General features: G+C 47.9%; 3 protein-coding genes across 16 annotated transcripts in view; 2 read left to right on the forward strand and 1 right to left on the reverse strand.

The window, feature by feature from the left end:
- Positions 1 to 15,825, forward strand: STAT2 (signal transducer and activator of transcription 2). Of its 4 annotated transcripts, none has more exons than XM_082421782.1 (24): positions 1 to 225; positions 1,969 to 2,112; positions 2,269 to 2,422; positions 2,770 to 2,865; positions 3,041 to 3,130; positions 3,222 to 3,297; positions 3,734 to 3,819; positions 3,983 to 4,131; positions 7,712 to 7,870; positions 7,975 to 8,067; positions 8,277 to 8,336; positions 8,742 to 8,762; positions 8,992 to 9,085; positions 9,236 to 9,283; positions 9,364 to 9,447; positions 9,594 to 9,692; positions 9,793 to 9,928; positions 10,051 to 10,103; positions 10,215 to 10,309; positions 10,914 to 11,050; positions 11,228 to 11,410; positions 11,646 to 11,703; positions 12,517 to 12,947; positions 13,232 to 15,825. In XM_082421782.1, the coding sequence occupies exons 2-24, from the start codon at positions 1,982 to 1,984 to the stop codon at positions 13,372 to 13,374; spliced, it is 2,676 nt and encodes an 891-aa protein (XP_082277908.1). In that variant the 5' UTR covers positions 1 to 225; positions 1,969 to 1,981; the 3' UTR covers positions 13,375 to 15,825. The 4 variants fall into 4 exon arrangements, with proteins under 4 accessions (XP_082277908.1, XP_082277906.1, XP_082277905.1 ...); XM_082421779.1 differs by having other exon boundaries at positions 172 to 225; positions 1,931 to 2,112; XM_082421780.1 differs by lacking the exons at positions 1,969 to 2,112; positions 2,269 to 2,422 and having other exon boundaries at positions 117 to 225.
- IL23A (interleukin 23 subunit alpha) lies at positions 14,115 to 19,823 on the reverse strand. Of its 11 annotated transcripts, none has more exons than XM_082421877.1 (6): positions 19,685 to 19,823; positions 17,709 to 17,796; positions 16,165 to 16,621; positions 15,954 to 16,055; positions 14,691 to 14,837; positions 14,115 to 14,581 (listed from the first exon to the last, which is right to left on the reverse strand). In XM_082421877.1, exons 3-6 carry the CDS (start codon positions 16,434 to 16,436, stop codon positions 14,464 to 14,466), a joined length of 639 nt encoding a protein of 212 aa, XP_082278003.1. In that variant the 5' UTR covers positions 16,437 to 16,621; positions 17,709 to 17,796; positions 19,685 to 19,823; the 3' UTR covers positions 14,115 to 14,463. The 11 variants fall into 11 exon arrangements, with proteins under 11 accessions (XP_082278003.1, XP_082278009.1, XP_082278005.1 ...); XM_082421883.1 differs by having other exon boundaries at positions 16,165 to 16,634; XM_082421879.1 differs by having other exon boundaries at positions 16,165 to 16,634; positions 17,709 to 19,316; positions 19,685 to 19,806.
- Positions 19,747 to 27,283, forward strand: part of PAN2 (poly(A) specific ribonuclease subunit PAN2) — a 14,650-nt gene continuing 7,113 nt past the window's right edge. The window contains 8 exon segments of the mRNA XM_082421762.1: positions 19,747 to 19,903; positions 20,548 to 20,940; positions 24,279 to 24,448; positions 24,560 to 24,680; positions 24,809 to 24,886; positions 25,277 to 25,544; positions 25,957 to 26,299; positions 26,502 to 26,598. Coding sequence (XP_082277888.1) covers positions 20,659 to 20,940; positions 24,279 to 24,448; positions 24,560 to 24,680; positions 24,809 to 24,886; positions 25,277 to 25,544; positions 25,957 to 26,299; positions 26,502 to 26,598 — 1,359 coding nt within the window. The 5' untranslated portion in view covers positions 19,747 to 19,903; positions 20,548 to 20,658.

Consider the following 27,283-nt stretch of genomic DNA (forward strand, 5'->3'; position numbering starts at 1 on the left):
CCTGGGGAAGAGGTTGGCTGAATGGCAGCCAGTGTCGGGGCGCCTCTATGGGAATGGCGAGTTCCGGGGTTCAGCCGCTCACTCAAGCCTGTGGCAAGGGGGCGGGTTCGAGAGGCGGGCCGAAGCCGAGGGCGGCGCGGGAGGCTCTGGTGCCGGATCTCTCTCTGGGGACCGGAAGCCTGGACCAGAGCTACTGGAGGGAGCGGGGGCTGAGACTCTAACCAGGTACCGGCCCTGAGAAGGCGGGCGGGGGTGTGGGTGGAGGCGCGAGTTTCTCCCTGAGAGGGCAGGCAGGCCCTGGGGGGTACGCCCGGGAGGAGTCAGACTCTGTCCCCAGGTTGAAACAGGAGCTGTCGCCTGCTTCATCCTCCTGTCCAACCTAAGTCCCCAACCGTAACGCCCCCCCCCCCTCCAGAAACACCCCTGCAACTTCCAAGACCCGAAACCTGGCATTGTTGCATTGGTTCAGTGTCTTGGCCAACGCTTTTACCTTCCGGTCTGTTATTTTTGATCCTTAACAAAAAAAGAAAGAAAAAAATAGAGTTCTTTTCAGAAAAGCTTATTGAGCACAAAATACGCGCCTAAAAGAGTGTTGGATAACTGGAGAAAAAAGGAGTTTACAGTCCTTAACCTCTGTGCTTGCAATCTATTTAAGAAGGCCATGTTTTTTGGTTTTGTTTTTCATATTTAAACCTCAGGGTTTACTTGCCGCCTTGCTTTATTAATACCAGCCAGTTAGTTCCTTAGGAACTGGGGCCTTGTCATTTGTTTTTTAAAAGGAATACAAGTACATAGTGTAAAAAGTCAAGCACTACTAAAGGGTTAAAGTGAAAAGTAGGAGCCCCTGCCCAATTCTTTCCTTCCCCTGTTCCTACTTCCCAGAGGTAGAAAGGCAGCTCATGATTATTCATACTGGTGGAAAAGAATCTTTCCCACCCCAAGCATTTGATTTGTAATAAAATCATGTGACCTTTTTTTAGCCCATAGAAGTGGGTGTTAATTCTTTTTTGCTAGGCTCAGGCTGCAAGAAGGTTTGGTTTCCTAAACAGACAGATGGCAGTGGGCGGGGAAAGGTAGGGAGAAGGTCTCCACCCAGCCTGCTTGGTGACAGGCAAAAACAAGTTTTGAGTGAATTTTCTCACAAATTTAATAATCCACATGAAGAATCAGAGATTGACAGAGGTCATAAAAGTGTCACAGTCTTAGGGATTGAGTGACCCCTTACACAGTATTTAAGTATCTTAAACATCTTCTAGAGAATGGAGCTCCTCTTTCCAACATGGAGAGCAGTTTATCTCCAAGGAGTTTCAGCCTCTGATAAAGCTTTGGGGCCAGCCGGGATAATGCTGAAATAAATACTTAAGACTGGGACTTCCCTGGCGGTCTAGTGGTTAAGACTCCACGCTTCCACTGCAGTGGGTTCAATCCCTGGTGGGGGAACTAAAATCCTGCATGCTGTGCGGCGTGGCCAAAAATAAATAAATAATAAAAAAACCCTTTTTTAAAATACTTAAGACTGACCTTTAAATGCTCCGGCATAAGTGAATACAAACACAAACAAATAAATTTAAAATAAATTCATTGGGGGAGATAGATGAAATGAGATTGTGGAAATATCATACACGTTTGTTGAAGCTGGATGACGGGTACATGGATGATCCTTGTACTACTCACTCTACTTTGTTGTGTGTTTGAAAATTACCATTGAAACAAAAAGGCCTACATATTGGAGCTCTTAAATAGTACTCCCTGGAAGAATATGCGCCAAACTGATAATATTGTTTACTTCTGGAGAGGAGGAAAAGGGACCAAGATTGGGAGTGGGGTCAATCTAGACTTTACTTTTTTTCTGTATTTTTTCTTACCTGTATAATTAAACATTTTTTAAAATTTTTAATAATAAACAATCACAAGACTGTGGATGGTTTAGTCCAGGAAAATTTCCAATTGGGAACCTGCATCCTTCAGGCTCAGACCCCAAATGGCGCAGTGGGAGATGCTACAGAATCTTGACAGCCCATTTCAGGATCAGCTGCACCAGCTCTATTCAAATAGCCTCCTGCCGGTGGACATTCGACAGTACTTGGCTGTCTGGATTGAAGATCAGAACTGGTGAGGCCTTCAGGAAGTTGGGGGGATGAGGAAAATGATTTCTTTCTTCTGACCCCCCCAGGATCCTGGAGATACCAAGGGCAGGAAGGGGTTGGAAGGCCTCAAGATAGTAGCAGCCCTGCAGAGATACTAATCCTTGTCCTTCCTGGTCACTAGGCAGGAAGCTGCACTGGGCAATGATGAGGCCAAGGCTAATATGCTGTTCTTCCACTTCTTGGACCAACTGAACTATGAGTGTAGCCGCTGCAGCCAGGACCCTGAGTGTTTGTTGCTACAGCACAACTTGCGAAAATTCTATCGGGACATTCAGGTACTTGGAGGAGCCAGGAATAACAAAGTAGGAATGGGAGCTGAGTGTAGAGGAGTACGTTTAGGGTATGGAACATGGAACAGGACCTGGAAGTTCAAAGGACAGGGGAAGATCTGGGGAAAATGGGACAGAGTCTGGACTTGGGAGATCACTGGCAGAGAGAAGGACATAGTCTAGATGACCCTTTCGGAAAGAGGCTAGGGTTTGGGGGACCAGTGGTGAAAAGGGGTAGGGCTTGGGACCCCGAAGAAGGGGAGAATACTGAGGTCACTGGTGGGGAGGGCCTGAGGTGGTAGTTCATTGATGGCAGTTGAGTTAAATCAATCCTTTCTCTTTTCCTACTGCAGGCCTTTCCCCAGGGCGCTACCCAATTGGCTGAGATGATCTTTAATCTCCTTCTGGAAGAAAAAAGAATTCTGACCCAGGCTCAGAGGGCTCAGTCGGTGAGAACAATTTGGTGGTGATGTTGAAAGCTCCTGGAGTAGAGAGGGTTCCTGCAAAGGAGTCAGGAAATTTGCCTCAGAGCAAGATCCCTCCACATCCTGTGGTTTCATTTCAGGCCTGGATTTCAGGGATGAAAGGTCAGAGTTGAAATGTGCTCAGAGCCTCTTATTTCAGGAGCAAGGAGAGCCAGCCCTTGCAGCATCTGGGGAGAGCCAGCAGCATGAGATTGAATCGCGGATCCTGGAATTAAAGGCTATGTTGGAGGTTGGTAGATGTGGCAAGAGCCAGGGTGGGCAGGACTCAGCCTGCCTCCTCTCACAGAAGCAGCCTCATCAGGGTCTCATCTCCTCTGCAGAAGCTGGTGAAATCCATCAGCCAACTGAAAGACCAGCAGGATGTCTTCTGCTTCCGATATAAGATCCAGACCTCAGGTAGAAAGCACATTGAGGGGTGGGAGAAAGATGCCTACTGGGAGGCCAAGGGTAGAATAGAGCAGAAGGGGAAAGCCCCAGTAAGCAATAATCACCTTCGGCTGCATCTTGCTGAGTATAGTCCTGCTGCCATTGCAAAGCTGGAGGTGCCAGGGTATGTTGTAGAGGTCAGGCTGGAGGTGTAGCTGAGGGACAGCTAGTGAATGTTGGAGGGGATGCTTGGGAAACTGCCTTAGCAGATTGAGTGGGCTTCTGGTTCTAGCAAGACCATTCAGAATTTGCATGAGGGCCCAGAGGTGCCTGTGCTTTGGTTGGTTCCCCTTCTTCTCCCTTCAGAACTCCCCACTCCTGACTCTGGCTGAGGTCTGGGCTGGGAAGGAGAGGGGAAGGATCCCTAGGTCTGAGCATTTGTCTCACTCCTGCTCCTGCTGTCCAGCGAGGACACCCTCTTTGGACCCCCATCAGACCAGACAGAAGGACATTCTGCAGGAAACGCTCAATGAACTGGACAGAAGGAGAAAGGTGGGTGCCAGAGGACAGAGGGAGTGGGCAGCAGGGAACTGGGGAAAATGAGGCATCGGGAGCCCTGGCCTCCTAGCCTTGGCTTCTTTGTCTCTTCATCCCTGGTTGAATGGTGGAGGGTGATGGTGAGAGGCTCTCAGCACTCACTTTATGTCTTTCATAGGAGGTGCTAGATGCCTCCAAAGCACTGCTAGGCCGATTAACTACCCTAATTGAGCTACTGCTGCCCAAGCTGGAGGAGTGGAAAGTTCGGCAGCAGAAAGCCTGCATTGGAGGCCCCCCGGATGGAGGGTTGGAGCAGTTGGAGAAGTGGTGAGAGGCACCTTCCCACCCTCGTGCTCACCTGGCCCTAGTCCTAACTACCCCCTGTGCTTTGTAGGTTATAATGCCCTGTGTATGGCAAGAGATATTGCCCTCCTTAATCTCTGCTCCCTAGAATGATACCAGCTCCCTTGTCTGACTGCAGCTCTGCTCTGCTCTTCATTCTCACCACCCAGGGAGCCCAGAGCCCAGTCTTTGCTTTGGGGAAAGTAATGAATTGATCCACAATCCGATTTCTCCTTCCTGCTTAATCACCCGAGAAATATCGTTTTACCTTTTTTTTTAGTGCAATGAATATAATGCCAAAAAAAAAAAAATTACCTGTTACCTTGATATCCAGATGTAGCTACTGTAATATTATTAAACAAAAATTGAATCATACTGTTGATACTATTTTGAGACCTGTGGGTTTGTTTGTTTTTTTTAACTTAGCAGTATATCATATTTACCCATGCCCATGATACTTTTATTTTTTACATCTTTTGGCCACGCCACACAGCATATGGGATGTGGGATCGTTCCCCAACCAGGGATCAAACCCGCACCCCCTGCAGTGGAAGGGTGGAGTCTTAACCACTGGACCATCACGGAAGTCCCTACCCATGATACTTTTTTTTTTTCTTCTTTTTTTGGCTGTATTGGGTCTTCGTTGCTGCGCAGGCTTTCTCTAGTTGCGGTGAGCGGGGGCTACTCTTCATTGCGGTGCTCAGGCTTCTCATTGCCGTGGCTTCTCTTGTTGCGGAGCACGGGCTCTAGGCGCGCGGGCTTCAGTAGTTGTGACACGTGGGCTCAGTAGTTGTGGCTCTTGGGCTCTAGAACACAGGCTCAGTAGTTGTGGCGCACAGGCTTGGTTGCTCTGCGGCATGTGGGATCTTCCCGGAACAGGGCTTGAACCTGTGTCTCCTGCATTGGCAGGCGGATTCTTAACCACTGCGCCACCAGGGAAGCCCTAAACAAATTTCTTGATTTGTTTTCCAGTAAACTCCTTATTTTATATTAATTTTATTGTGATGTAGAAAAAAATAACTAATGTGTCCTTCAACATATTTGAAAAATACCTATTATTTAGATATTTTCTCATGAGAAAATTTATTATAATTTAAACTATTAAAAATATACCATGGGGCGGGGCACCTGTGGAATGAACTGGGAGACTGGGATTGACATATATACACTATTGATACTATGTATAAAATAGATAACTAATGAGAACCTACTGTATAGCACAGGGAACTCTATTCAGTGCTCTGTGGTGACCTAAATGGAAAGGAAATCCAAAAAAGAGGGAATATATGTATACATGTAGCTGATTCACTTTGCTGTACAGCAGAAAGTAACACAGCATTGTAAAGCAACTATTCTCCAATAAAAATTAATATAAAAAAATAAAAATATACCACTGTTCAGATAAATTGAAAACAGATATATAGGGCTCAGAGTACAGGATAAGTATTTACATTACAGTTGCACATGTATTCATCATATTGTACAGGGGTTGGCAAATTATGGCCTGTGAGTGATTTCTTGCTATTTTAAACAGTGCTGCAGTAAATAACCTCATAGCTCCATCTTTATTTACATCTCCAATTATTTCTATAATGTAAGTTATCAGAAGTGATATTCCTGGGTTAAAGTATATATTGGGTTGGCCAAAAAGTCCGTTCGGTTAGTGAATGCATTGTTCAATAAAATTCTTGGTGAAAATGAAAAATGTGTTTGTTGTTTTTACTTAAAACTGAACGAACTTTTTGGCCAGCCCAATACCTTTTCTTGGTGGTGGTGGTGCTGTTATTGTGTTGTTCTTTTGTTTCATTGTTTTTAATACAAAGAGATTTATTTCTTCTTCTGATTGTAAATATAAAATATACTAATTGGAAAAATTTCAGAACACTTAAAAGAGAAAAAAAGTAAAAATGACCCATGTGCATAATCTGATCGTTCAGAGGTAGCCACTGTTAATGGTTTTTTAAAAAAAATTTTTGATGTGGACCATTTTTAAAGTCTTTATTGAATTTGTTACAATATTGCTTCTGTTTTATGTTTTGGTTTTTTGGCCGTGAGGCATGTGGGATCTTAGCTCCCCGACCAGGGATCGAACCCACACCCCCTGCATTGGAAGGTGAAGTCCTAACCATTGGACCACCAGGGAAGTCCCCTGTTAATGCTTTTGAATACGTTTTTCCAGATTTTCCCCATGCATATTCACAAATATGCATCTATTTTAAACAGAACTCAGATTATATCATATATATACTATCTTGTAACTTTTTTAATTTAATGTTTTTGAACATTTTTTCTTGTTAAAAATTTGTGCCTATATCATTATTTTTTTTTTTTTTTTTTTTTAATGCTATTCTTGTCTGCTTACATTCTTTTTTTTTTTTATTTATGTATGTATGTATGTATGGCTGTGTTGGGTCTTCGTTTCTGCGCGAGGGCCTTCCCCAGTTGTGGCAAGCGGGGGCCACTCCTCATCGCAGTGCGCGGGCCTCTCACTATCGCGGCCTCTCCTGTTGCAGAGCACAGGCTCCAGACGCGCAGGCTCAGTAATTGTGGCTCACGGGCCCAGCTGCTCTGCGGCATGTGGGATCTTCCCAGACCAGGGCTCGAACCCGTGTCCCCTGCATTGGCAGGCAGACTCTCAACCACTGCGCCACCAGGGAAGCCCTATATCATTATTTTTAATGGTTGCGTAGTATTCCATGATGTCAATATGCCATAATTTATATACCCAATATCAATTGTTTCTAATTTTTCTATTACAGAAAACAAAGCTATGAACTGTGAACATCTGTCTTTGTCCATTTGTTTGTCTGATTATTTCCTTAGGATATATCTTAGAAATGGAATACTACAAAATGTATATACATTTTTTGAAGCTTCTTATTTTTATTTTTTATATGTTTTTTGGCCACACCACGCAGCATGTGGGATCTTAGTTCCCCGACTAGGGATTGAACCCGCGCCCCTTGCATTGGAAGCGCGGAGTCTTAACCACTGGACCACCAGCGAAGTACCCTGAAGCTTTTTAAAAAAATAGTTCCAAACTGCTATCCCAATCTGTTTGCTCTTATGTAGTGGATAATTGTTTTCCTGTTACGATATTGCCTATCATTATTATTTCTTATTATATAGACAGTAAAACACATACAACTTCATCCCTTACTAGTTTTATGATCTTGAGCAAGTCACTTTACTCTTTCTATGCCTCAGCTTTACCATCTGTAAAATAGGGATAATAATAGTACCTACCTCATAGGGTTGTTGTAAGAATTAACCCTATGCATGAAGATGTGTGAAGCACTTAGAATAAAAAGTACATATCAAGCATCATGTGAAAGTTAGCTTTATTATGTTAATAAATCTTTTATCAATTTTATATGTGAAAGTGGCTTTGATGTTCATTCCTTAGGTTATGAACAATGTTGAAATATCTTTCACATGCTTCCTGGATTCTTTTTTGTCCCAATCAGTTTCTGACTTTCCACATAGTTAAAGGGGAGCTCTTGGAGCCTGTTTGGGGATTCCAGGAAACTGATGGATTCTTTCTCCCTTGGATTCTGTCACCCAGGTTCACAGCTGGAGCAAAGCTGTTGTTTCATCTGCGGCAGCTGCTGAAGGAGCTACAGGAATTGAGTCACATGGTCACCTATCAGGGGGACCCTCTGATCGAAGGGGTGGATCTGCGGAAGGCCCAGGTCACAGAGCTGCTACAGCGCCTGCTCCACAGGTCTAGAGGCCAGGGGGGGACCTCTAGGGAGGCCAGAGGGAAGGGACAAGGGGAGCCACTCTTACAGATACTGACCTCTATATATTCTCTCCACATCTCCCCAGAGCCTTTGTAGTAGAAACCCAGCCCTGCATGCCCCAAACTTCCCATCGACCCCTCATCCTCAAGACTGGGAGCAAGTTCACTGTCCGAACAAGGTTGGCATTTCAGAACTCATTCCTGCTTCCTTTTACCAGCCCTGATGCTTCCTGGCTTTACAAATCTTCCCACTCTTGGCTGTTTCTTCTCTCTTTTCCCCTCAATCTACTTACCTCTTTTAATCTCTTCCCTTGTTTTTTTCGAACATCTGGTCTATCCAGGAGATTGAAGTTGACCACTTTACCCCATCTACCTCCCTCCCCTGCAGGCTGCTGGTGAGACTCCAGGAAGGCAATGAGTCACTGACTGCAGAAGTCTCCATTGACAGGTGAGTTGGGGCAGGTGAAGGGTGTGACCAAGGGGTGGCCAGGAAGTGGGGTGGTGGGGTGGAGGAGGCACCTACTCTTTACAACAGGGCCCTGGGGCTGTGTTCTTTTCCCTTCCATTCCTACCTCATAGAAATAGCTCATCTCTTTTGTTGAGTGCTTACTATGTGACATGTAGCTTGTCAAGTACCCAATTTAAAATTATCACAGGAACCCCATGAGTTAGGTATTATCAATGCACTATTCAAATGAGGAAACAAGTTCAGATAATTTATGTCTCTAGTGCAAGGCCACATAGCTGGTGAGCTGCAGATTTGGGTTTGAACCCGAGTCTGTCTGATTCCAAAGACCAAATTCCTAACTTCTACACTATTTTGCTTCCCAGTGATTTTTTTTTTTCTTTACAGAAATCCTCCTGAATCACAAGGGTAGGTGCCTGACAAGGACACTGCAAACTTTTGTGCACTGCATGACCTGTACCATCACATGTGGCAGCCCTGATAGGGACACAAACAAGGAGGAGGTTGATTTGGGTGGTGTATGGACAGAGGGAGAAGGGGAGGTCTGAAATGAAGTGGAACTTTTGTTGTTTTCCTGCTGAGTTTTTAGAATAACTCTGCTCCTGACCACCATATATCTTCTTCCTCCTTGGAATAGCTTCCGGAAGTTCAACATTCTGACCTCAAACCAGAAAACTTTGACTCCTGAGAAAGGGCAGAGTCAGGGCTTAATTTGGGACTTTGGCTACCTGGTAAGAAGGGATGGTATCTTAAGGTTGTAGTTCAATCGAACAAGCTGGGGGAAGTTCCCAGGCCTTGGGAAGTCCTGAGGGCAAAGCAAGGGTTCCAGGGACCCTGGGGTCCTTGCTCTGGCATTCTCTCTCCCTCCCCTCAATTCACAGACGCTGGTGGAGCAGCGTTCAGGTGGTTCAGGAAAGGGCAGCAATAAGGTGAGGCCTGGACAGGGGGTTGGGGGGCAGGAGGAACTTAGCAAAGGCCACGCTGATCATTGTGTCTTCTGCTGTCCCAGGGGCCGCTGGCCGTGACAGAGGAACTGCACATTATCAGCTTCACAGTCAGATACACCTACCAGGGTCTGAAGCAGGAACTGAAAGTGAGTGAAAATGGAGTGTGTTCGGGGGAAGACCTAAGGAGGGGTTAAGCAGAAGCCTCTCAGGGTGGGATATTGTCTGGCCCTTACCAGATGTCTACAGCTAGAAACATCACATCCCTCTTCTGTGATTTCTGTCTCCTCCCCAGACGGACACCCTTCCTGTGGTGATTATTTCTAACATGAACCAACTCTCAATTGCCTGGGCCTCGGTTCTCTGGTTCAATCTGCTCAGCTCAAACCCCCAGGTAGGAGGTGGGCCCAACAGGTGAAGGGTGGCCAGGAGGGGCGTGGAAGCTTGGTGTGAGGGCACTGCTTCTGAGCCACCGTCCCCTCCTACCTCTGCAGAACCAGCAGTTCTTCTCCAGCCCCGCCAAGGCCCCCTGGGACTTGCTGGGCCCTGCTCTCAGTTGGCAATTCTCCTCCTACGTTGGCCGAGGCCTCGACTCAGACCAGCTTGGCATGCTGCGGGACAAGCTGTTTGGTACAGACCTTCTTTTCTCTCAGCCTTTCCCCAGCCTTTGTCTGCCCCCGCCCTCCATCCTTTCTGTCCCAGGACCCTTGGCCCTGCCTCTTCTGTCATCTGAACTGTCTGTCTGTCCACAGGGCAGAACTCCAGGACTGAGGGTGCCTTGTTGTCCTGGGTCCATTTCATTAAGGTAACTCCCTGCATCCTGTGCAGCTAGACCTTGGCCCCCGTCCAATTACTAGTCCTTCCCCACACCCAGGGCAGCTGCACATCTCTTCCTGCCTTTCCATTCCTCCTTCAGCGAGAGAGCCCCCCTGGCAAGCTACCATTCTGGACATGGCTCGACAAAATTCTGGACCTGGTACATGACCACCTGAAGGATCTCTGGAACGATGGGTAAGGCCTTGGTCAGCCTCCCTCTCTTCCCTGCCGCCTTTCTGTGCTTGAGAGTGGACTCTATGCGCCCTCATGTGGCAAATAAGGGGAGAGAGCAGAACCCGGTGCCAGGTCATAACCCCTCACGTTTGCACTAATGGTCTCCTAGCCCGTATTTGTCTAGCATCCACTGTGTTCCAGAGCCTGCGGGGTGCTTTTTATGAATTCTCTCACGTAATCGTTATAACCCTGCTGGGCGATGGGTGTTGCCACCCTCAAGGGAGGAAATGAAAGCTCAGAGAGGTTAAAGGACTTACACCAGGGGCAGAGTTGGGATTCAAACGAGGCCTGTCTGACCCCACGCCTATGCTCTTTCCACCACACTGCCTGCCCATTTGTGTAGCACTTTGCCTTTTACAAGGTGCTTTTCATCTGTGTGACCTCACCGCAGTTTCACACCTCCTCCAACCCTGGGAGGTGGATATTGTCAGTAAAGTAAAATGACTTGGCCAACATGGAACAGTTTGTAACAAGGTGGCAGAGCCAGGGCCCAAACCTGGCACTCTGTCCCTCTACAAGGGGAGCAGGAGGCAGGAGGGCCTCACAGCTGCTCTCTGTGCTACAGACGCATCATGGGCTTTGTGAGCCGGAGCCAGGAGCGCCGGCTGCTGAAGAAGACCATCTCTGGCACCTTTCTGCTGCGCTTCAGTGAAACGTTGGAAGGGGGCATTACCTGCTCCTGGGTGGAACACCAAGATGATGGTCAGCTGCTCTGCCCTGCTGTTTCCACAGCCTCTCTTGCTGCCCCTCCGCCTGCCCTTGGCTTCCCTGGCTCTGTCCTGAATCCCTCAGCAGATTTGTGGTTGGGCAGCCGGGGTGGGGGGCTCCCAGGCCCAGCCTCTTCCCTCAAGCCTGCCTGTTCCTGCATCCACTCTCCAGATAAGGTGCTCATCTACTCTGTGCAGCCCTTCACCAAGGAGGTGCTGCAGTCACTCCCGCTGACCAAAATCATCAGCCAGTACCAGCTGCTCACTGAGGAGAACATACCTGAGAACCCACTGTGCTTCCTCTACCCACGAATCCCCCGGGATGAGGCTTTTGGGTGCTACTCCCAGGAGAAAGGTGAGAAGCATTGATAAACTTCACTGGTAGAGTGCAGGGATCCACAGGCATCCACACATCCAACTCTTTCCTTTCAACATGGGAAAACCGATATCCAAAGAAGTTAGGGCTTTGTCTATGGGATACTGCTAGTTAGTAGGGAGACATGACTGTCAGGACTGCCTGCACTAGGGGACCCTGGGGCTATGTGTCCAATCTGTTGACCTCCCCTGCCTCCTGTGTCTGTCCCCCACAGTTAATCTCCAGGAACGGAAGAAATACCTGAAACATAAGCTCATTGTGGTCTCTAACAGGTGAGATGTGAACTCTTTGCCCATCTTCCCTAACTCTTTTTGGCTGATATAGTGACCCAGACCTGCCCAATTCCGGTCTCTCCAGCCTTCTTTCCTACTGACCCACACTCCCCAGCCCTCTAGGTTTGTTTCCTACTCTTTTAGTCTCTCTCCTCTCTGTTTTCCTGCTGCCATCCTTAGGTTGTCTCCATAGGGGTTCCCTGATAATAATAGTCATAATCATTGATGTTAATGGACATCTACTTAATGCCAAGCATGGTACTAGATTTTTTTAGAACATTTTTTTCATTTAATCCTTATGAGAACCCATTTGAGCCAGTAATGAATGATAACAGCCACATTTAATGAAAGTTTATTATGTTCCAGGCACTGGGCTAAATGCTTTGTGTTCATTTTCTCATTTATTGAATCTTCATAATTGTTCTATGAGGCAGAAGATACTATTATTACTGTTTTCAGCTGAGGAACCTGAGGTTTAGTGTGGTGAAGTGGCATGCCTAAGGTACATGGCTAATCAATGATCCAGGTCTGTCAAATTCCAAAGCCCTGCTTTTAACCATCTTACTGCCTCTCAAGTATTATGAGGTATTGTTGTTCCCTTTTTACAGATGATAAATCTGAGGCTCAGAGAGGTTAGCTCACTTTGCCTAAGGTCACCCAGCTTGTAAATGATAGGATTTAAACCTCTGGTTAACCTTAAGCCCTCTGCTCTATTGCCTTTTAGACTAGAGAGATAGCCTCTGCTTTCTCTACCATTACCCACTTTACCTAAACAACTGAGCCCTGCTCCTTTGTCTGTATTGGGGTATCCAGACAGGTGGATGAGCTGCAACAACTGCCGGAGCTTAAGCTGGAGCCAGAACTGGAGTCATTAGAGCTGGATCTGGGGCTGGCACCAGGGCCAGAGCCAGGGCCGGGCCTGGGCTTAGAGCCACTGCTGGAGGCAGGGCTGGATCTGGGGCCAGCACTGGAGTCCACTCTGGAGCCCACTCTGGAGCCCACTCTGGAGCCCATGCTGGAGCCCACTCTGGAGCCTGTGCTGGAGTCCATTCTGGAGCCCACACTGGAGTCCATTCTGGAGCCCTTGCTGGAGCCCATACTAGGCGAGGTGTCACAGAGAGTCCCAGAGCCAAACCTGGGACCAGGACTGAAGCTGGAGCCTATTCCAGAGCCTATTTCACAGCCACTGCCAGAGCCGGATTTGCCCCATGATCTGAGACACTTGAACACTGAGGACATGGAAAGTAAGTGATGAGATGGGGCTAGGGAAGAGGGGACACATTCCCTTTCCCACCTCCCCTCCCTCACCCACTACAGAAAAAGACTGAGTTCTGAGCTCCTCATTGGAGAAAGGCTTATTTCCCTGTGATTTCTTTTATTAGGAAATACACACGCCTCCCCCACCCCACCTAAGTGCCCCCATCAGGCCCTGTCTAGGCCTCTGCTGCCATCCTCTCTCACTTTCTCTGCTGCTTTGGGAACTCCTTGCCTAAGATCAGGGCCTGACTTATTTCTCTGGACTATCTAGTCTTCAGAAACAGCAGGAAGATTGAAGAAATCATGCCAAATGGTGACCCACTGTTGGCTGGCCAGAACACCATGGATGAAGCTTACGTCTTCCCTCGCAGCCATTTCTACACAGATGGGCCCTTGATTCCTTCTGACTACTAGAAACTACATTTTCTCTGTTCTTTCCATATATTTTGCCCCTCCTACCTCTCACATCATGATGTTGCTCTACAAGGATGGGAAATCAGGCCTGTGCTCCTCCCAAACTGGGTTAACCGTGGGATTTGGAGTGAGAGGTAGAAGCATAATATGGGTAAGGAACAGGCACCAATGAATCAGAACAGATGTCACCCATAGCTCCAGCTGGGAGCCTGGAGGCTGCCTGCTGTCCTGGGAGGTATAGGAATTTGAGGGCAGGCCAGAACAGTTAGGAGGTACTTGGAGGGCTCAGGGCAGTGGCTTCTTTCCAGTATGGAAGGCTTTCAACATTTTAGTAGCTGATAAGACTAACCTGGTGCCTACTTCATCTTCCTGGAGTGCCCTTTCTGCTCAAAAACAGCTCTGACTTCTGATCCTGCAGTGATTCAGAACTCCTGTCTTTGGCCAAATACACTCTTGGCCAGGAAAGCAGGGAAGGAAGCCCTGGGTCAGAGAGCAAGAGAGGGCCACACTTAGGACCCCCACTTCCTAATCACAGTCCCTTGTAATCTCATTCAGCTTGCTTAGCCATGTAGGGATTAAGGCCAAAAAGATCACGGTTACTGTATATACCAAGGGGTCATGAGGAAAGATCCCTCTCCACCATAGCCCTGCAGAGTAGAAGGATGCATTTTGTAGTGCTTTGGCCCTGTTTTTCCATTCTGTTTCTTTTTACTAACAAGCCTAGAAATTAGACTTAGATATCCACATAAATAAGTCTTTATTGAAAAAAGTGCATAATTCAGTATAAATATAATAAATAATCCTCCTCCCCAAACTGCTGCCACGATGATAAATAATCCCAAAATTTCCCTTCCCATGTAATAAATATTCAGCCTGTTCTAGGTCAGCATCATAAGTCAGTCAGTATTGGTAATTTTTCAACAGAGCAAGTCCTGTTAAAATTAATGGACTGATTAACTTGTTGGCTCACAGGTGTCTAGGCTGATAAATTCATCTTAGCATTGCTGAGCCGTGGAGGTCTGGGTGCCGTCCTTAAGCTGCTGGCTTAGGGGCTCAGAGTTGCTGCTCCATGGGCAAAGACCCTGGCAGCTACAGCCACAAAGGCCTGGAGGCTGCGAAGGATCTTGAGACGGAGAAGGAGGCGCTGCCACGGCTGGCTGGGACTGGGGCTTGGAGTCTGCTCAGTCTCCCAGTGGTGACCCTCGGGCTGAAAGGACACAGGACACAATCAGAGAGGACTCTAGATCCTTCACTCCCCCGCCAGGCTCTGTCTCTGACACCTGCAAGCCCCACTCCTCCAGGCCCCTAGTTCATACCTGCAAGAGTTCCCTGAGGCCCAGTAGGGAGTCATGAAGCTGGCCCACAGGGCCATCGGGGAGTAGAGAAGGCTCCCCTGTGAAAATATCTGAGCCCAGCAGCTTCTCATAAAAAACCAGGCCTTGGTGGATCCTTTGCAAGCAGGACTGGGGAGAAAAGAAAGCAGTGAAAGAAAACAGATACAGGGACTTCCCTGGTGGTCCAGTGGTTAAGACTTCGTGCTTCCACTGTAGGGGGCATGGGTTTGATCCCGGGTTGGGGAACTAAGATCACACATGCCGCTCAGCGCAGCCAAAAAAAACACACCAAAAACAAAAAATAGGGAGAGGAAGAAAGAAAAAGAAAAAAGGAAGGAAAGTGAAAAAAAAGAAGGAAGGAGGGGAAAGAAAGGAAGAAGGAGTGAGAAGAAGGAAGGAAGGAAAAAAGGAAAAGAAAAGAAAAAGAAGACAGATACCTTCTAATTACTCCACCAAAGACCCACCCGATATTTGCCACTCTTAGAAACGGCTGTGATATGAATGTTTGCGTCCCCATAAAATTCATATTTTGATATCCTGATCCCCGTGTGACGGTATTAGGAAGTGGTACCCTTGGGAGGTTACTAGGTCATGAGGATGGAGCCCTCAAGAGTGGGATTATTGCTCTTATAAAAGAGACCCACAGAACTCCCTAATCACTTCCACAATGTGAGGAGACAAGAAGTCTGCAACCTGAAGAGGGCCCTCACTCAACCATGCTGGCACCTTAATCTCAGACTTCCAGCCTCCGGAACTGTGAGAAATAAATGTCTGTTGTGGGCTTCCCTGGTGGCGCAGTGGTTAAGAATCTGCCTGCCAATGCAGGGGACAGGGGTTCGAGCCCTGGTCCAGGAAGATCCCACATACTGCGGAGCAGCTAAGCCCGTGTGCCACAGCTACTGAAGCCTGCGCACCACAGCTACTGAAGCCCGTGCGCCTAGAGCCCATACTCCACAGCAAGAGAAGCCACCGCGATAGAGCCCACACACTGCAACGAAGAGTAGCCCCCGCTCACCGCAACTAGAGAAAGCCCACACGCAGCCAAAAATAAATAAAAATTTTAAAAATAAATTTATTTTTTAAAATAAATAAAAAATAAATGTCTGTTTATAAACTACTGAGTCTATGGTTTGTTGTTATAGCAGGCTGAATGGACAAGGACAGATACAACTTTTACTAATTCACCATGGTGTCCAGCTCTGTCCCCAGTCCCCTCTTCCTTGCGGCCCAGCCTCATCTTAGTACCTGACTGTTGTCCCTGAGTCCTTGTGGATCACAGCCATCCCCACACTGGATATGGGGGACATGATTTGTAGTCTCATCATCTCCTTCTTCTCTTGGTAGATCCTGGAATGGAGGAGGGGTGGGAAGAGTAAAGAAAGAAGTACTTTCAAACCCCACCTGGATCCTCAGGCTGTGACTCTCCCTGGAACCCCACTCCCCTGTCCTCTCTTACCCTCTGATGGCTTTCAACCCTCCAGCTTCCACCCTAGGCCACAGAGTCTTCCACTGCAGCCTTGGAGGGCTTGGATAGGCTCCTGTTTGGTCCCAGAGGCTGCCACTCACCACATGTCCCATTGGTTGATGTGCACTCCAGGCCAGCATGCAGAGTTGCTGTGAGAGCTGCTGGCCCCGAGCCCAAGCAGGGCTGCTGCCCTCAGGCACAGCCTGGCCCTGAGCAATCCAGGGCAGCAGCAGCAGCAGCAGCACAGCTCTGCTCCCCAGCATCTCGTTGCCTGCTTCTCAGATCCGGCTGGCTCTGTGCCTTGCAGTCCCTGTGGAATCTCTTGTCCACTTCCCCTAGCTCTGAGCCTGATTCTCTCTGTTCTGTGCGTCTCTGGTTTGGTTCCCTCTGTCGTTCACCGAGTCTCTGAGCTGCTTCCTGTAGATTTTCTCCCCTTGTCTCTGAGTCTCTTTTTAAGGTCCCTGCATTGTAAGACCCGCCCTTTATGCTAGCAGGTGACTCACAGCAGGTGGGATTCCCCTCCCTGCATCATCTCCCTCCGTGGGGAGCCCAGGTAAGTAGCCTCAGTTCCAGGGGAAATGAGTCGTGTGGTTGCTGTGGCTGGAGGCCTGGGATGGGACTTATGTGTAATGCTCTCCAGGAATCAAAGTGGCTGTAGAAGGGGGTGGGGGGTGGGAGTAACGAATATTTAAATGAATCTAGTCTCAAGTTCCTTCCTGCTTAACCTTTCCCTCATCTTTTTGCCTCTCTAAGCTATATCTTCCCTCCCTTCAAACCTAATCTCCTCACCCCCTCCTGCCTGAGTAAAAATCAAAACAGAAGCATTCATTTATCTCCCAATAGGATGGCAAGCTCAGTTTGGAATGAAGTTTGGTTCCCACCTGATGCCCTCCATCTAAGAATAAGGGGGCTTCTTAGTCTCTGTTGGAAACGGTGTTATTTTCACTGGTAGACAATGGACATGAAGGCACTTTGTGAACTGGGAAACTACATAAGTTCGGTATAAGGTATTATTGCTCCCTCACTTCAGGCCTCACTCTGGAGGCTAGGAGGGCTGTTGGAAGGAGAGAGCTCTTGCTAAGAACCATCTGATTCCTCAACCTTAGTGGCCCAAGTTTCCTGGGCTCTGTGGGATTCAGGTGATTTGGGGGTGGGGGACACCAGTGTAAGCAAGGGCTAGAAATCCAACTGAGATATTCCAGCACCCAGCCCTTCACCGTGGCTAGAAAGTCCAGGGTTCTGGGTAGTTGAAGATGCACAGTGTCAATGACCCTGGCTGGTCCTTCAGCCTGTTGCATCCATGGGTAAAATCCGCTGACACTGATTTCATCACCATCCCTGATGCAACACTGAGTGAAACAGCTGAGACTGTGAAGTTGGGCGTGGGAGTGGAGGGTGGTCCAAATCTGGGACTGCCCCAACCCCGGTGGAGGGTCCCAGGACAATCTGGACGTCAGAATGAGGCCATGGATGACCACACAGATGGCTCCCAAAGCCTTTCCAAGAGGTTGACCCTTTTTCTCTGAGAAACTTACCCTCGATAGAGGTCTCCTTTCCCATAGGACTATTCAAAACTGCCCAGTGAAACTTCTGATTCAAATATGACTCTGCGGTAAATCCACCCTTTGGATAAAACATTTGCAGCATCAGAGAGGTTACCTCAGTTTGAGTGAGAAATGGTTTGCCTCTCCTTACACTGGTGAATACAAATGAAATAAGGGAATTGGGGGTGGGGGGGTAGGGGAGCTCACCTCACTTTTGTATAATGTCTCCCGTGCTTTTCCCACCTCTGGTTCCCATTCTGGGAGCCCTTTAGGATAGGAGATGGAAGGTGAAAAGGAGGAGGAGGAAGTGGAACGCTGGGGGATGGGATGAGAGGGACAAGGGTGAGTTGGAGGCACGGGGCTTTGTTTCACTTCCTGGTGCTTCGGGAGTTGGGTAGGAAGCAAGGTTGGTGGGGCGATTGTGGGACTGTTGTGTGACAGGAACTACTTCCAGGACTAGATCTGACCTGGAGCTGCAAGGAGACCTTGACGTCAGCAGGACCTCAACCGTTATGCAAATTATATTGACAAGCAGGCCTTTCCAGTTGGATGCCCAGACGCCAAATCCAGTTGAAGTTTCCCCAGGTGGTTAGTAATGATGGCTTATATCCAACTCTCACTTTACGCCAAGTACTTAGTTTAAGCACTTTTCATATATTAACCCATTTAATTCTCACAACAACACAATTAGATAGGTACTATCGTTATCACCATATTACAGATGAGGAAACTGAGGTGCAGAGATAAGTAACTTGCCTAAGATCACTATTAAGTGGCCCGAATTACAGTGCAGACTCCAGATCCTGCATTCTCAGTCATTCCATTATATTGGACACTGAGGCAACACTAAGCATCTTAATAAAGTAGCTCATTTAGCCCAGGTATCTCTGGCATCTCAGGCCCTTTAATTCTCACTGTTAAGCCTTTCTTAGAGACCTCACTATGGAAATTTCTCAAAGGGTAGGAACTGTCTCTGTCTCTCAGCACCCATCTTTTTACAAGATTTTAAATCTAGGGACCTCTGAAGTCAGATCAGTTTGAGAGACCCTCTGAGTTAAGGTGTTTTTCTCTCCATCAATGACCTCTGACAAGTCTAGAACCCCTCTGAGTCCTGGAAAACTAAATTCTTGGGTTCTTTTATGAAGGTCTATTTACCAGTCTTTACTGAGAGAGAGAAATGCTTTAAAACTGTATCCTCTGTGAGGAATTCCTTCCACCAGAGGCCCTCTATGTGGCCTTTAGAAACTGAGCTAAAATACCCCACAGACATCTAACAACCTGGATCTATTCCAAAGCAGTTCAAGCTCAGAGTTGGACCCCAAGAATCCCTAAGTGCTGACGCTAAATCTGTAAGAGTTTGGGGAAAGCAAATGTCTCAATTTGCTACAACCTGTCCCTCTGAGGAATAATGTCCAGCTCCACGAGCTAGGGGAATTTGATAGCTGAGGGGTCCTGTTCCCTGGAAATATTACCGGCGCCTCTGGGGAGGGAACAATCACAGATGGGAGTTTCAGACGGTTGCCTTTAGAATCGTAGAAGATGCAGCTACTTGGGCCGTGTTAGGAGGCTGCCTCCCGCTTCCTTTTTTCTCTCCCATGCCTGGAAATGATAGGAAATGCCAGCGAGTTTCGGGGGTAACAGGATCGGAGGTGGCGGAGTGCTCACAAGAGCACCACGGGAAGAGGGGGTGGACTGGGCCATACTGGGAATACCCAGCAATCGATTCCCAATGTTTTGCCTTGGGCTCCCCTTATTCTAGTTTCTAAAGCTATAGGGAGCATGAAAGTTCGATTTCCAAGCCTGGGGCTCTCTAATTTTGTTTAAAGAAGGCTTAAAAGAGAAGAGGTTACTTTCTAACGACATCAAACAGGGACAAGGTTTGACTACGTTTGTCCCTACCCGCGCCCCGTAGCTCTTGCTTTTGCCCAGCTCCCGTGTCACACATCTTCTCGCGGGGCCGGCTGTACCTGGCTCCTTCCGATTGGCTGAGGTGAGCCCCTAGCCCTTCCTGATTGGAAGCGACGACTGGGAGTGCGCCGTCCTTTCCGTCGTGGAGTTTGGTTGACCCAGAGGCGCGGGGGAGAATTGGGGAAACTGGAATTTCCCGCGGAGCTGACGGCGCTTGCTCTCCCCCCTACTCGTTTTAATTCCACGCGCTCCAAAATATCCGTCATGGAGAAATCTTGGTAATGACCCAATCCCCTTAAGCATCCCGGGAACACATCTGACCCCTGCCCTAATCCCTCCCCTCCCCGCCGCCGGGGGAGAATTATGGGTAATTGATTTTTCTGGTTCCCCAGAGAATTCTGGGTAACTAGCTATTTCCATCACGTACCCCTACCCCCGCCCCAATTGTGGGTAACTGGCCATTCTTATTTTTCCCTAGAGAATCCTGGGTAACATTGCAGAGGATTCTGGGAAATTGACTTCTCTTGTTCTCCCCTCTCAACCACCTACCCCCACCCCTAATTCTGGGAAACAAGCACATTAGCCCCCTCTACCTAACCCCTGCCGCCGCAGTTGCTGATTTTACCACTGATGGTTCAGAGATGAACCAGGCAAGTGAGCAGGCCTGAAGGGAGGTGAAAGGGAAGTCAGGGATTAAGTTAGTGGGGTGGTGGGGAATACAGAGTGCCTAGAGGAGAAGAGGAAGGGACAGCACTTCTCGCACCTCTACCCCAATGCCCATTCCCTTCCTGCTTGTTCATCCCATGCTTAGCATTCTCACATCTTCTGCCTGCATCATCTCCCTCCTGCCGTAAAACCTGGAGCACACTAAATACAAGTACCTGGGCCTACCCCTGACTCAGCTACCTCTTTCCCTTTGCAGGTCAGGATGTCCATTCTAGGTCCACTGGTGTCATCCTGCTGAAGGTTGGGTCAGGCATCCAAAGGGGCAAGGGAGGGTGTGACACGGGTCTAATCTGCTGCCATCATCATCATGAACTTCGAGGTTCTGGACCCCGGACTGGCAGAGTATGCCCCAGCCATGCATTCTGCCCTGGATCCTGTCCTGGATGCCCACCTGAACCCAAGCCTGCTACAGAATGTGGAGCTGGACCCGGAGGGAGTGGCCTTAGAGGCTCTTCCCGTCCAGGAGTCAGTGCACATAATGGAAGGTGTCTACTCTGAGTTGCACAGTGTGGTGGCTGAAGTGGGTGTGCCTGTCTCCGTCTCCCACTTTGACTTGCACGAGGAGATGCTGTGGGTGGGAAGCCATGGGGTAAGAACTGTACTCCTTTGTAATGGCTGGAAGGAGATGTTGGAGGTCTTTTATCTGGTTTTAACCCAAGAACAGGTGCTTTGCAGGGAGCCACTGAGTTGAGGTGATGAAAGTTAGCTGGGTCTCCAAGTCAAGCCAAGAGGAGGGGAGTGGAGGGAGAAAGAGGGAGTCATAGGATCCAGAGATGGGTTACATAGGTGTTCTTTTTCAGAAGGCGTCCCAATTCTACCACAATTTGCCCATTCTATGCTTTGATTAATCTTGATAACTGTACACATCAGTTAGCCTATAGCCATCTAAATATAGTCTCTAATGCTCCTCCTCTGTTTTCCATTTTTATAATTATAGAATATTTTCTTTTCTGGCCGTGCCGCGTGGCTTGTGGGATCTTAGTACCCCCAACCAGGGATCAAACCCGGGCCCTGGCAGTGAAAGCGCCAAGTCCTAACCACTGGACCACCAGGGAATTCTCTAATTATAGAATGTTTAATGCATGTTTCTGCATACGTTACATGGAATCATTTTGTCTTTGGCTGATTTTAATCTCTCTGGGAGCAGTTATCATTGTTAATTTCTTAAAATGTATCCATATTGCCAATATGCTAGGCAGCCCAAAGATTTTGTAAGAAATAACATGGTATCCTTGGTTTACTAATTTACCTTCCATAGGGCGGGAATTGTTTTTCCATTGGAATGAGTGAATTTTTTTGGTAGTACACTCATTTCAGTAGGCAGTGTCTACTGATAGGCTAGGCCCAGGGAATAAAGCTGAATAAAACATAATCATTGCCCTCAAGGAGTTCACAGGACAATGAGGAAAACAGACATATGAACAGATAATTTTATGGCACTTTAAAAGAAACTAAAATGTTTCACTTAATAATTATGAATTTAGCATATAAACTAATAAATGCCAGTGTGAAAATACGTACTGGGTGTTGGTGAGCATAGAGGAGGATTAGAGGATCTCCAGAAGGAAGTGACACCAGCGCTGAGTCTTGAGAGATGAGTAGGAGTCAGGTGAAGAAGAGGGGGAAATGCTATCTTGGCAAAAGCAACGGGATAAACAGTGATTCCCAAGATATTACATAGCATGATGATTGCAGAGTGCAGGAACTATAAGCAAGTAGGGTTTACTGGACTAGAAGAGGAAGCTGAAGAGTTAGACATTTTTTCAGCCAGTGTTTTTGAGCACCTTTAAGGTGCCAGACCTTGCTCTGGGGTCTAAGTTTGGAATAAGCATTTTAAAAGGCAACACAAATATATTTATGACATATCAGGTGTTGCTTAGAATCCTTAAGAAAAATACAGTGGAATAAGGGAGTTGAGGTATCGAAGGGTGGGAGGTGTTGCTATTTTACATAGTTGGTCAAGGGAAGGGCTCTCTGATAAAGTCACATTTGAGTAGAGACCTGGATGCAGGCCAGGATGTCCATTCTAATTTCCCTAGAAGGGAGGGAGGGAGCCATGCAGATATCGGGGGAAGAGCCTTCTAAAAAACCTCATATGCTATGTTAAAAGAGTTGGACTGATTCTTCAGTCCACTGAAGTTTTTTATCCAGAAAGACAAGGTCCGGTTTGCATCTTAGGTGGAGTGCTGAGGTAGTAGTATAGAGTTTGATTTAAGGGGAATGGGGCAGGACTCAGTGAGGTCAGTGTGCAGGATGTTGTAGTAGTTCACATAAAATACCTTGAAGGCCTGAATGAAGCACTGTAGAGATTTATACATGAGAACAGATTTGAGAAATATTTAGGAAGTAAAATAAATAAGATTTAAGTCAACTACCAGGGACTTACTCCACTGAGTAGATCATGGTACTATAGGGAATACAGTTAAGAGGAATTGAAATGGGGTACAGATGGTGAATTTTTTTTTTTAATTAATTTATTTTTGGCTGTGTTGGGTATCCGGTGCTGCGCGCGGGCTTTCTCTAGTTGTGACCAGCAGGGGCTACTCTTCGTTGTGGTGTGCAGGCTTCTCACTGCGGTGGCTTCTCTTATTGCGGAGCACAGGTTCTAGGCTCGCAGGCTTCAGTAGTTGCAACACTCGTGGGCTCTAGAGCGTAGGCTCAGTAGTTGTGGCGCACGGGCTTAGTTGCTCTGCGGCATGTGAGATCTTCCCGGACCAGGGCTCGAACCAATATCCCCTGCATTGGCAGGTGGATTCTTAACCACTGTGCCACCAGGGAAGCCCAAGATGGTGAATTTGATTTAGGATGTAACAAGTTTGAGGTTCTCATGGGATATCTAAAGAGAGATATATAGTAGGTATTTGGATGTATAAGTCTGAAGCTTGAGGCAGTGGTCTGGGCTAGAGGAGAAAAGTAGGATTCATCAACTTTAAGATAAATGGTTAAAACCTTAAGAGTGGGTGAGATTATCTAGGAAGAAAAGTAGAGTGAGAAGATAGTGGGCTGGGAATAGCCATGTTTCAAGAGTGGTCATAAGGGTTGCACATAAGGAGAGGATAGTGAGCTAAGCGTCAGGAGAGAAACCAGGAGTGGATGATGTCATAGGAGCCAAGGATGGCATGAGTTTCACATTCTCTCTAGTCCAGCCTGTGACCCACAGTACACATTTCCCAGTTGGCTGGTAGAGATTAAGACTTGTCTGTGGGGACTTCCCTGGTGGTGCAGTGGTTAAGAATCTGCCTGCCAATGGAGGGGACACGGGTTTGAGCCCTGGTATGGGAAGATCCCACATGCCGCGGAGCAACTAAGCCCGTGTGCCACAACTACTGAGCCTGCGCTCTAGAGCCCACGAGCCACAACTACTGAGCCTGCGTGCTGCAATTGCTGAAGCCTGTGAGCCTAGAGCCCATGCTCCGCAACAAGAGAAGCCACCGCAGTGAGAAGCCCGCGCACCACAATGAAGAGTAGACCCCGTTCACCACACTAGAGAAAGCCCGCGCGCATCAACGAAGACCCAAAGCAGGCAAAAATTAAATAAATAAATAAATAAATAAATTTATTTATTTTTTAAAAAAAGACTGTGGAACATAAGAAAGCCAGCTGGCCATTGGAGGATTAGACCCACGTCCCTGACCTTCTGAGCACTGTTCTAACCAACTGAGCCATTACCTGTTCAGCAAGGACATTGTGAGGATAAAATGAGGTAGAATTTATAGAACTACTTTGTAAAGCATTAAACAAACATAAGGTAGTATTATCAGTGTTTTTATCACTAAGATTGGTGCTCAGCCTTATGCCTTAGTCACTGCTAGCCAGAAAGGCCAGGCAAGAATGGAGAAAAACTGAGCAATGTCCAGTCTCTGATTTGTATCTGGGATGGCCTTGCCCCTCCACTCAGGATGTCTCTCATCTTTTTGTCCACTACAGGGCCATGCCACGTCATTTTTCGGCCCAGCTTTGGAACGCTACTCATCATTTCAGGTCAATGGCAGTGATGACATTCGGCAGATCCAAAGCCTGGAGAATGGCATCCTTTTTCTTACCAAGAACAACCTGAAGTATATGGCCCGTGGAGGCCTCATTATATTTGATTACCTGTAAGTGGTTTCTCACCTCTGGAGTGAGAAAGAGGGTCCCTCACAGAGTGGGAAGTCTAGAGAATTGGAAACTTTTGAGACCCTGGCCCCTTAGCTTTTCCTCTCTCACAGGCTGGATGAGAGTGAAGATATGCACAGTCTGCTGCTGACTGACAGCAGCACTCTGCTCGTTGGTGGGCTGCAGAACCACATATTGGAGATTGACCTTAACACTGTCCAGGAGACTCAGAAGGTACAAGCAGGGCCTGAGGTTATTGGAGGGAATATAAACTGGAAATGCCTGTGATGTGTGTGACCTTTCTGTTCCTTTGGTCTGTGGGAAGAATCATTCTCACTGGTTTCTCCCGCTTCCCTCCACAGTATGCAGTTGAGACACCTGGAGTCACTATCATGAGACAGACGAATCGCTTCTTCTTCTGTGGCCACACATCTGGCAAGGTGACTGACTACGTTCCATTTTTCCTCCCACCATGAGGCTGTGTTTCACCAGATATGTGATTGGGCTCTGCCTTTTCCTCATTTCTGGGGCTGTAGTTGGAGGGTGGGAGGAATGAATTGAGTTCCTACTTAGCTATGTTATACTATGAGATTATCTTTCAGCCTGATGTTTTCTGTTGTAAATGGGTATCTCAGATGCAAAGGGGTAAACAAGAGCTCTCTTTGGGGTCCCATCTGGCTCTTGGCGTCTCTTTTTGCTTTTTTTTATGCTTTAATTGCCTGTATCCTAGAGCCGTAGTTCTTTGGGTAGGGGCCTCACAAGGTTGGGCAGGTGGCAGGTCCTCTTCCTGAGAGCAGCATTGGCAGATAACCAAGTTCTCTCTTCTTCAGGTTTCCCTGCGAGACCTCCGTACTTTTAAGGTGGAGCATGAGTTTGATGCCTTCTCAGGGAGTCTGTCGGATTTTGATGTGCACGGCAACCTGCTAGCCACTTGTGGTTTCTCCAGCCGCCTCACCGGCCTGGCCTGTGACCGTTTCCTCAAGGTGTATGATCTACGCATGATGCGTGCCATCACGCCACTTCAAGTTCATGTGGATCCTGCCTTCTTACGCTTCATCCCTACATATACTTCTCGTCTTGCTATCATCTCCCAGTCAGGTATGAAGGGGATGTAGGATGGGGTAGGAGGAGTCGATGAGTGAAGGGGAACTAGGCACGAGAAGGAGTGTGCTCCCTGGAATTTCTTTGTTGGGGAGAAGTAACCTTTCTGAGGGGTCTCAGGGTCTCACTTAGGTTTGGTAAGAGAGTAGAGCTTTTATTTTCTCCCTGAGTGTGAAGAACACATATGCAAAAAATATAGAGCAGGCAAAACAACTTTAGAACTGTCTTTTGCTGGGTAGCAAACCTCCCTGTGGTTTATGGGAAGGCATCAGATGGTACTTTCTCTTATCTCTAGGAACGGATTTGGGGCCCATCTTTGCTTGATACCAGGGGAAGAGGGTAGGAAGGGCATAAAAGGATGGCTCCCTTTCATCTTCCAGGGCTCAGTGGGCTTCCTCCTCCCTCCTAGGGCAGTGCCAGTTTTGTGAGCCCACAGGCCTGGCCAACCCAGCAGACATCTTTCACGTGAATCCTGTGGGGCCTCTGCTAATGACGTTTGACGTGTCAGCCAGCAAGCAGGCCCTCGCCTTTGGGGATTCTGAGGGCTGTGTGCATCTCTGGACGGATTCCCCTGAGCCTTCCTTCAACCCCTACTCCCGTGAGACCGAGTTTGCTTTGCCCTGTCTCGTGGACTCACTGCCTCCTCTGGACTGGAGCCAGGACCTGCTGCCTCTTTCCCTCATCCCTGTCCCGCTCACCAGTGACACGCTTCTCTCTGATTGGCCTGCTGCCAACTCCGCTCCAGCTCCCAGGTTGTACCTCACATCTGGGCCAAAAGGAGGGAGGGGGAAAGGGCCAAGATACCAGGATTCTCTGCAGGCCCTGTTACTATTCTACTTCTTTCCTGATTTTTGTCTACTCTCAGTATTTTCTTTTTTTCCTGGTCCCTTGGGGATTGGGGCTGAATGGGCAGACCCCACAACCTTCAAGCCCTAGAACTATGCTACATTATAGGCGAGCACCCCCGGTGGATGCAGAGATTCTGCGCACCATGAAGAAGGTGGGCTTCATCGGCTATGCACCCAACCCCCGCACCAGGCTGCGCAATCAGGTATGTTCAGAGAGGAGAGGGTCAGCCCCCGCCCCACGCCATTGGTGTTTCTCCTGTCTTTTTCCTTTAGTAGTTCTCATTAGTTTTTTTAAAATAAATTTTATTTATTTATTTATTTTTGGCTGCGTCGGGTCTTCCTTGCTGCGCGCAGGCTTTCTCTAGTTGCAGCGAGCAGGGGCTACTCTTCGTTGCGGTGCGCAGGCGTCTCATTGCCGTGGCTTCTCGTTGCGGAGCACGGGCTCTAGGCGCGCGGGCTTCAGTAGTTGTGGCTCGTGGGCTCAATAGTTGCGGCTCGCGGGCTCTAGAGCGCAGGCTCGGTAGTTGTGGCGCACGGGCTTAGTTGCTCCACGGCATGTGGGATCTTTCCGGACCAAGGCTCGAACCCGTGTCCCCTGCATTGGCAGGCGGATTCTTAACCACTGCGCCACCAGGGAAGTCCCTTCTCATTAGTATTTGCTTTTAGTCAGTCAGTAAAGGTTTGAAGCCTACTGAATTGAAGGTACTATACTAGGTGTTAGGGTTCAGAGACATAAAAGACAGGGTTCTTGCTCTTAAGAAGTTTAGTGTTTGGTTGGTGAAGATAAGACCTGTGCATAGCAGAAATTATTTATGTTCTATCGTTAAATGCTAAAGGCATGTTAGAAGCATTCAGTGCAAGAGCTGTTTAGAGGGAAAACGGTACTCT

Source organism: Balaenoptera physalus (genome assembly GCF_965194825.1).
Source record: "Balaenoptera physalus genome assembly, chromosome: 13".
Classification (NCBI taxonomy): Eukaryota; Metazoa; Chordata; class Mammalia; order Artiodactyla; family Balaenopteridae; genus Balaenoptera; species Balaenoptera physalus.

Bases quoted from the DNA above. Each gene is read 5' to 3' on its own strand.
- STAT2 (XM_082421782.1), top strand. From the start codon at position 1,982: ATGGCGCAGTGGGAGATGCTACAGAATCTTGACAGCCCATTTCAGGAT. The intron at 7,871-7,974 runs GTCTAGAGGCCA...ACATCTCCCCAG, and splicing joins CTACAGCGCCTGCTCCACAG to AGCCTTTGTAGTAGAAACCC. The intron at 9,448-9,593 runs GTGAGTGAAAAT...TCTCCTCCCCAG, and splicing joins GTCTGAAGCAGGAACTGAAA to ACGGACACCCTTCCTGTGGT.
- IL23A (XM_082421877.1), bottom strand. From the start codon at position 16,436: ATGCTGGGGAGCAGAGCTGTGCTGCTGCTGCTGCTGCTGCCCTGGATT. The intron at 16,056-16,164 runs GTAAGAGAGGAC...CCTCCATTCCAG, and splicing joins GGGTTGAAAGCCATCAGAGG to GATCTACCAAGAGAAGAAGG. The intron at 14,838-15,953 runs GTACTAAGATGA...TTTTCTCCCCAG, and splicing joins GACTCAGGGACAACAGTCAG to TCCTGCTTGCAAAGGATCCA.